General features: G+C 43.2%; 1 protein-coding gene across 1 annotated transcript; it reads left to right on the top strand.

The window, feature by feature from the left end:
* Window positions 1-431: 431 nt before the first annotated feature.
* Window positions 432-5,249, top strand: OTOR (otoraplin). Its single transcript, XM_082428655.1, has 4 exons — window positions 432-2,739; window positions 3,107-3,246; window positions 4,177-4,287; window positions 5,136-5,249. Exons 1-4 carry the CDS (start codon window positions 2,625-2,627, stop codon window positions 5,157-5,159), a joined length of 390 nt encoding a protein of 129 aa, XP_082284781.1. The 5' UTR covers window positions 432-2,624; the 3' UTR covers window positions 5,160-5,249.
* The last annotated feature ends 3,354 nt before the right edge of the window (window positions 5,250-8,603 follow it).

Consider the following 8,603-nt stretch of genomic DNA (forward strand, 5'->3'; position numbering starts at 1 on the left):
AAAGAATCTATCTGAAAATCCAGAAGCAGGAGGGAAGTAAGCTCAGGACAGAGCCCTTCGCTGGACCCTCCGAATGTGCTGTGGTGACTCGAGTGTGCTACCAGCCACAACAGCTCGCTGAGTTATTCTAAGTTTAACTTCCTATTTGTGAGCAAAATTTTACAAAGAGGCCTCTAGTCTTCACCCGGTCTCTGCCCACTGCAGAATGCTGGGACGTACCAGGCCTGCCCAGGATGCACTCAGAAGGCCTGGCATCTCTTTTCTTGGTTCCCCACCTTCAAATGACCCATAGTGGCTTCGTGTCAGCATCAGCTTAGTTGGCTAAGTTGTTGTGACAGATCGGATGTGGCTTTATTCAACATTTCACTCTGCTTTGGGGGCCTGCCTAGGGTGTGGCCATCTGAGTTTGTGCAGTCCTCATTTCTTTTTTTTTATAAATTTATTTATTTATTTATGGCTGTGTTGGGTCTTCGTTTCTGTGCGAGGGCTTTCTCTAGTTGCGGCAAGGGGGGGGGCCACTCTTCATCGCGGTGCGCGGGCCTCTCACTATCGCGGCCTCTCTTGTTGCGGAGCACAGGCTCCAGACGCGCAGGCTCAGTAGTTGTGGCTCACAGGCCTAGTTGCTCCGCGGCATGTGGGATCTTCCCAGACCAGGGCTTGAACCCGTGTCCCCTGCATTGGCAGGCAGATTCTCAACCACTGCGCCACTAGGGAAACCCAGTCCTCATTTCTGAAAGTGCCTCTTAAATGGCTATTGTCTTTTGACTCTCCTGTGTTGAGAGCTGGCTGGAGACTGTCGCAGTCTGTAAAACAGCTCCCTGATCAGGATAAAGAGGATTTTGATCGATGCTTTCATTTTCCAAGAGATCCACTTAGGCCCCTAGATTATAGGCAGAAAAAATGCACTGGCATTCTGGTTTCAAAAATGATTTCTAATTCATCCCTTCCTTGAAGTGAAACAGGAAATAAAGAATTTAAAACCCCAATTCTAAGTTGACAGTGGATGCATGGAAACAGCACTGGACCACAATCCCGCTGGGTGACCCTTGGAGTGGTTAAGAAAGGCAGCTCTGGCCTGTGCTGGGCCTCAGCTTCCTCTTCTATAATGAAGATATTGGATTTCACGAGCTTCCACATCAGGGCCAGCCGTGTAAGAGATCCTCCCTTGAAAAGAACACACCACTCCCACCCCTACATCACACACACCCAAAGAGTAAAACTTCTTTACATACACACACGTCCCTAAAACAATCAAACTTTTTCATTGTACTATATTTTGCTTTACCAGTTTATCCCTTGGAAAATTGTTTTGTACCTATTTTGTAAGTTGAATGCTCGTCCCTCATTTTGTCAGGTGACAGTGTTTCGGGGGAGAGGAAAGGGAGTTCTGCTCTAAAACCTTAACAGCAACCAAGTTGGACAGGGCAGCCTGACAGGGCCTCTAGTCTAGAAATAATGAGGGGGCAGGGGGCCACCTTATGAGAGAAAAACAATCCCAAACACCCTACAACAAGCAGAAACCTATTGTCTCCTTCTCCCAATAGAAAGTAAACCCTTGGGCCCAGACCTTTTTTAATTCACGGCTATGTCTCTAGTGCCTACAACAGTGCCTGGCACATAGCAGGTGCTCAGGAAATATTTGTTGAATAGATGGGGGCAGGTATTAGCGCTTCAACTTTGTCCATTTTTTTTTTTTTTTTGGCCACATCACGTGGCATGCGGGATCTTAGTTCCCCAACCAGGGATCGAACCCTCACCCCCTGCACCGGAAGCACGGAGTCTTAACCACTGGACCACCAGGGAAGTCCCAGCGCTTCAACTTTGATGACTTGTAACCGTGCCCCTCTTCCCATGGGAAAGATGCCCAGAAGCAGGCCAGGCAGGCCTGGGGGTTCGAGGAGAAACAAACCTCCAGCTTTACTCCCTCCTCTATGAGCCATGAGCATTTTGAGACTGAATTTCAAAAATCTCCGAGAGAGGAGGTAGAAAAAAAGCCTATTCCATTTTTCCCAACCCACCTACCCCTTCTCCCCCCCGCCACGCCCCGTTAGTAGGGTCTTGATGCATTACAGCCCACGCTTGCCCCAACAGACGTGACTCCTAAGAATCCTATCGTGAATGATTTGTAAATGTAAGCATCCTTAACTTATCTATTATATAAATCCAGATGTTTATTAAATGTTTAAATCAAAATTATTTGTACTAAGGGTATAGATCTCACATTTTCAACAGTTTCCTACGGTTAGTACATCTTTGCTCATGCATTGAAAGAATATGAGGTTTGAACTAAAAACATTTTTTAAATGACTTAAAATTCTCATAGTTCTTTCAACAGTATCTTCCTGATACAATAAACCACAGCGAAAGTGACTTTAACAATGGTGGACCATTTTGGATACCATTTGTGTGTAAAAAAGACACAGAGTTTGAGTCTCTGTGGGAAATCAGATGCTAAATAGCCCCTAGAGCCCAGTAGCTGTTATGAAAACAGAGGAATGGTAGCCACCTCCCCATTGGCCGGGGGACTTACCCAGATGTCTGGCTTTCACATAAAAGACAGGAAGCACTGAAGTCAGTCTCCACTTCCACTCAAAGGGCAAAAGCAAAAACAGCAAAAAAGGAAGATGGCAAGACTATTGTTACTTTTCCTCCCGGGTCTTGTGGCCATATGTGCCGTGCGCGGAATATTTATGGACAGACTTGCTTCCAGGAAGCTGTGTGCAGATGACGAGTGTGTCTGTAAGGACTTTTTTATGCCTTTCATTACCTTTCTATTATATAATCAGAAAAGAAATATGCAACAATAGCATAAAATCTAATTGTACTTGGAAGTGAATTTTCTCTAATGTGCATGTGATTAGCATTGTTTCTCCTGGTCTGTGCCTTTTGTGTCTTACCATGAAGAATTCACTTGGCTAAGATTCTGCTGGGTGCTGCTTTAATACCTTAGTTATCTTCTGGAACTGAACATGAGCTGTAAATTAGGACGTATTAGTCACTCTGATTTCCTAGTTTTCTTATACGCTCTGCTTTTTTGCTGTGATAAAATCCAGGAGCCAATGTTTTTTTTCTTCTAGATAAACATTTCAGTGTTTTTTTCTTCCAGATACTATTTCTCTGGCCCGAGCTCAAGAAGATTACAGTGCCCCAGACTGTAGATTCATTAACGTTAAAAAAGGGCAGTGGATCTATGTTTACTCAAAGCTGGTAAAAGAAAATGAAGCTGGAGAATTTTGGGCTGGCAGTGTAAGACGAGATTATTTAAAATATATACACATCTTGACATATGTTGCTCTTAATATTTCCTCTGTTACCTATCTGCAATGCCTTTTAATATTTAAAACTAGCTGTTAAGAACAATATAGATGCTGTGGATACAAGTGCAAAAATTCATATATATTTGCTTTTATTGCATTTTGAAGAAACAAAGAAAATTTCATAACAAAACCAAATGTAGGTTTATTTGATGGTTTGGCAAGAAAATCTAGTCAAACACATGGGGGCTTGAACATCCCAAAGAGTTTGAAACTTATTCAAAAATATTTGAGTGGATTTTCCAAGTAAAAGGCATGTGTACTGGCAGTCAGGCTACGTTTCAATATTTTTAAGGAAACTTTAGCACCGTCTTTAATTCCAAAGAATCTGCTTTCTTCAGTTAAAACATGCAGGGGTGGGCCCTAGGGAGGGATGAAGCCGGATTGATTTACTGTCCTCCACTGCAGCTGCAGCTCCAGCTCCAGAGATAAATTCTCAAGTAATAAAGAATTAAATCTTAGATTCACTCAAGACCTGTTCATTTGAATTTTTAAAAATAGAGAGAGTCCTTTAAAAGTCCTTTAAAATAACAGTGTCTGTTTACCTTTTTTAAAAAGGTACAGACTTTATTTATGGGTTCCAAAAAAGATTTCAGGCAGCTCACAAGATTGCATAGAGAAATGCTAACGTAGGGAGACCAGTAAGATTAGGCCACAAAAGAACACACACACAATTTCTGTGGGTTGACTTAGTTGCTGTGAGCAAACTTCAAATTTGGGTCTGAGCCCCCCAGAATCCAGACTGAGAAGCAAGGCATTGGCAGTTATGTAATTCTCATGGATAGCGAAGAGGATGCCTGAGGGTTTCTAAAAGAGGACTCACATCAGCTTTCCCCTCACTGTTACACTTCTGGGCACTCAGGTTTATGGCGATCAACCTGAGGACGAGATGGGAACTGTGGGTTATTTCCCCAGCAACTTGGTCCAGGAGCAACATGTGTACCAGGAAGCCACCAAGGAAATTCCCACCATGGTAAGCGTCTCTGGGGGTGCCAGGGAAGGACTCAGATCTCAAGGTAATGTAGATGTAGGCAGGTGTGAATAATGCATCATGCAACTTACAAGGTGCATCGAGCAAAGCCCCCAGACACTTTCAGTGGTGACATCTCTAGACAATGAGATTTGGGGGAGTATTTATACCTACTATCAATGTTGAAAGGTTAGTGAAATTTCTCTACCAACCCCCTTTGTTTTAGATGCAAGTTATCCTGGAAAGAGCTCCATGTCACAAAGAAAGAAACCAACATAATATTAACTGACTCTTACTGATGGGTACACTTGTTGACTAAAGACTTGGGCTGAGAAAAATATCAGCACCTGTATTTAACAAAATCAAAACATTCTGGAAAGTTTTTGAATGCCTACTTTTGTGATAGATAGACTCTACTTATGCATGAAAAAAAAAATTGTACTCTTCCTAATGCCCTGGGGTCTTGTATACCCAGAACAGAAATAAAAGATCCCCTTTGAGCTACTTTGCAAGGTGGTTGTTTTGAAACGATTCTCCTGGAGCTAACTGCTGTGCAAAATAACTTCAAAACATTGCCCAACCTACATAAATGCGACTCACTTGTCATCATGTCTTAGCATTGAGCTTGAATGTGTCAAATAACCATAAATTAAAAGTGTATTTGAGAATCTTCACTTTAAGTAGTTTTTGACTTAGAGTAATACTTGTGTCATACACTTTGGGGTTCAGACTTTGCTTATTTTAAATCCAAATTACCCTTTGATTACATATGATTTGAAATAAAGAATCTACATCTGTTTTCTGGCCCTGCATGCTCAGCTCAATCTTTTTTTGCTTTTGTTTTTTTCCAGGATATTGACTTCTTCTGCGAGTAAGAAGTTAGACAAATTTGCAGATAGAAAGGAAACACCAAAAACAAAGAAAAAAGCAAAAATAACCAAAAAATACATGTCCCTAATTTCTGACTTTTGTTTCAAGGGTTTGGCTTGGGGCTGGAGATGGCAGATAAAGGGGAGGGGAGGGCGGGAGGGGAGAGGAAGGAGGGGGGAAGGGCAGGGGGGAGGGGGTGTTCTCCTAGCCTGGTCTTCCCACCCACTGGGTCAGGGTGACCTTTGGCTAAGTGGATGAATTGAAAGTAGAGAATTATTTTTCAGCCTAGAGCATCTTCTCTTACACAGGGACCATATAGAAGATAACTCATTTATAGTTATTTCTAAATAGTAATTCTTCCAAGCTCTTTGGAGCCCCATATAGACTTAGGTCATAGGTCTTTTCTTTGGACATGATGTTTTCTACTTATTTGGTCTCTCTGGCCAGTTGGAGTATTATAATGTACCCAAAGGGGCTATGTCATCAAGGAGTATTCTAGGATTGTTGTTACTTTTAATATTTGATGCCTTTGGGATGTGAAGCTGTTGGGGAAGAAAAAGAGCTATTTGGACTCATAGATGTTTGGACTATGCCTCTAAATTTCTCTTTAAAAAAATGGCTCACAAATTATTTCAGTTGAAGCATTTTACCTTCTAAATGATCAACTTACCTCTCCCCAAATTTTAAATAATTTTAAATTTTAATTTTAATAAATTAAAAATTTAAATTTTAGTAAGTGGTGGTGGGGTGCTTTATGAAATATGTGCAATGGAATAGTTTCCCCTTATTATGTGCTGTTACTGGATATTATTCAATCTTCAAGTCAAAATATACAGATAATAAAGTCTATGGGTTCTTTTCTCCACTTCTATTTCAACTTCGAATTTCCTCTTCCTGTGCAAATTCCCCCAGTCAAGGATGACGTGTTAAGAAATCTGGTGAGGGCTTCCCTGGTGGTGCAGTGGTTGGGAGTCTGCCTGCCAATGCAGGGGACACGGGTTCGAGCCCTGGTCCGGGAGGATCCCACATGCCGCGGAGCGGCTAGGCCCGTGCGCCACAACTGCTGAGCCTGCACTCTAGAGCCCGCGAGCCACAACTACTGAAGTCTGCATGCCTAGAGCCCGTGCTCCGCAACGGGAGAGGCCACCGCAATGAGAGGCCCGCGTACCGCAATGAAGAGTAGCCCCCGCTCATAGCAGCTACAGAAAGCCCACGTGCAGCAATGAAGACCCAATGCAGCCAAAAATAAATAAATTAAAAAAAAAAAAAAAAGAAATCTGGTGAGGGGATACAGGTTTGGTGGTCCTGATGGACCCACAAGTTTTTGTACATTTAACTGGAAATCGGCTTTGATTGTGTATTACTAATGTAATCCTTTTGATGTAGTCATGAGCTTTTGTTTGTTTACATGTAATGTAACATGTTAAAATGCCTGTACTACACTCAAAATTTTTTTCACAATTTCTGAGTTTAAAAAATTTTTTTAAAAACACTTTCACCTTGAGGAATAGAAAGTCTGGGAGGTGGGGTTTGGGAATAGGGTTTGTTCCTCAGTTTTCTGGGGTCTGAGCATTCCACAAGCCTGAAGAGAAGGGCATTTAGGACAAGTTGGAGGCTTGGACTCCAGACTCGTTTTCCAGCTGTGCCCATTGCGACTTTAGGTGAATATGTTTTTGCCAAACTCTTAGGGAAGTCAGTCAAATAAAATGGTACCCCACCCCCAAGAAAAAGCCCCCCAAACCGAAACCCAAACCTACTATTATTTTTCTATCTCACTTTATTCCATAAAAGATTTCATGCAACATCTAGAGCTCTCAACACAATTTTAGGCTAAGAGGCATTTATCCAACCTCTGTTTCTATCTGCCTCTTACTTGCTGGCCCTCCATCCCAGACACTCCATCACCCCTCAAGACACCCAGCACCCCCATTGTGCCCTCAGTCTGCCCAAAACCCCTATCTGTCTGGCTTCAGGCATCCAGCCTGGAGTGCCCCAGGCACAGGGCTTCAGCTATAGGCTCCCTCCTGGCCCAAATCTGCTCCCACCCCCAGAACTGGTCTCATGTAGGACTTCGAGGTCATTGACTGATTTAAATCTCCTGGGGGCTTATCTGCAGTAAAAGAATGAAAGCACTTGCAGGAACTTTAAACACCATCTTTAGGCTCTGGGAAAGCAAAATGCCATCCCTGGACCAGCAGCAGGATGGCCTCACCTGGAAGCTGGTTAGAAAGCAGAGTCTCAGGGCCCACTGCAGACCTTCTGAATCAAGATCTGCATTTTAACAAGACCCTCAGGGATTCATGGACACATGTAGGAAGAGAAAAACTTCCTTCTATTCTTCTAGGCTCTGTGGCTGGACATAAGAGTTAAAACTGGTGTAGGACAGATGAATAGGGGAAAAGCATACACATTTAATTCCGTAAGACTTCTGCTTATGGAAGAATAAGGAAACAATATGGGGAGTGGACATGAGTAGCGTAGACAAGTCGATTCCAGGAGCCCACTTAGGTCAAGTGGGAGACTGCCTAGAGCAGGACTACTCAGAGTGGGTACCAGCGCAGGACGAGGCCAGTACAGAAAGCCATCAAAGGTGAAAAGAGTCAGGGCATGGTGGACGCTGGCAGGCAAAAACTTGAAATCTTGTTTAAGGGATGTGTGGGATTGGTGGCTCAGAAAAGTTGGGTGATAAGAACAGAGCCCAGGGCACCATGGAAGAATGTGGGATGTACATGTCAGTGCCGCCGTTTCCTAGCCGTGCCTGCCTGAATATGGTTCTAACCTCTCGGGACCTCTGTTTTCTTGACTATAAAAGGCCTTAGGGACTTCCCTGGCGGTCCAGTAGTTAAGACTCCGCGCTTCCACTGCAGGGGGCGCAGGTTCTATCCCTGGTTGGGGAACTAAGATCCCGCATGCCGTGCAGCACGGCCAAAAAATAAATAAATTAATTAAAAAAATAAAAGGGGTTAATGACAACTTTGTGGCTGAGTTGTTGCAAGTTTTAAATACAATGTGTGCACAGGGTCTGCACATGGTAGGACCCCTACGTGGCAGCCACTATTATCTGACCCAAGAGGGCTGCATGAGAATGGCCGTCACTCCTGGAGTTGTGCTCTAACCCTCCAGATGCTTCACTGATCAGAAACTGCAGTTCCCCATCGGACCATCTGGAACGTCTACATCAAAGATATTTGTAACATTTTCCAGATTGCATACTTTTTTGTAGTTTCATTTTTTTTAAGAAAAATCACCTGAAATTCTCATAGTCCCAAGTCATTCCACCAGCCATTCAGGGATATGGTGTACAATATACGTGTATAATTTAGATTTGAGATCCCAGTTCTGGCCACAGCCCTTCATCAACACCAGCATGTGAGGGTCACTACACCTTATAAAGATCAACATATATAATTTGCTCACCCATGAAACCTAGAGCCAGATGGGTTTCAGCC

Source organism: Balaenoptera physalus (genome assembly GCF_965194825.1).
Source record: "Balaenoptera physalus genome assembly, chromosome: 16".
Lineage (NCBI taxonomy): Eukaryota > Metazoa > Chordata > Mammalia > Artiodactyla > Balaenopteridae > Balaenoptera > Balaenoptera physalus.

Excerpts from the sequence above, each read along its gene's own strand:
- OTOR (XM_082428655.1), top strand. The coding sequence starts at position 2,625 with ATGGCAAGACTATTGTTACTTTTCCTCCCGGGTCTTGTGGCCATATGT. Across the intron at positions 2,740-3,106 it reads TGCAGATGACGAGTGTGTCT|ATACTATTTCTCTGGCCCGA; the intron begins GTAAGGACTTTT and ends TTTTTCTTCCAG. Across the intron at positions 4,288-5,135 it reads CCAAGGAAATTCCCACCATG|GATATTGACTTCTTCTGCGA; the intron begins GTAAGCGTCTCT and ends GTTTTTTTCCAG.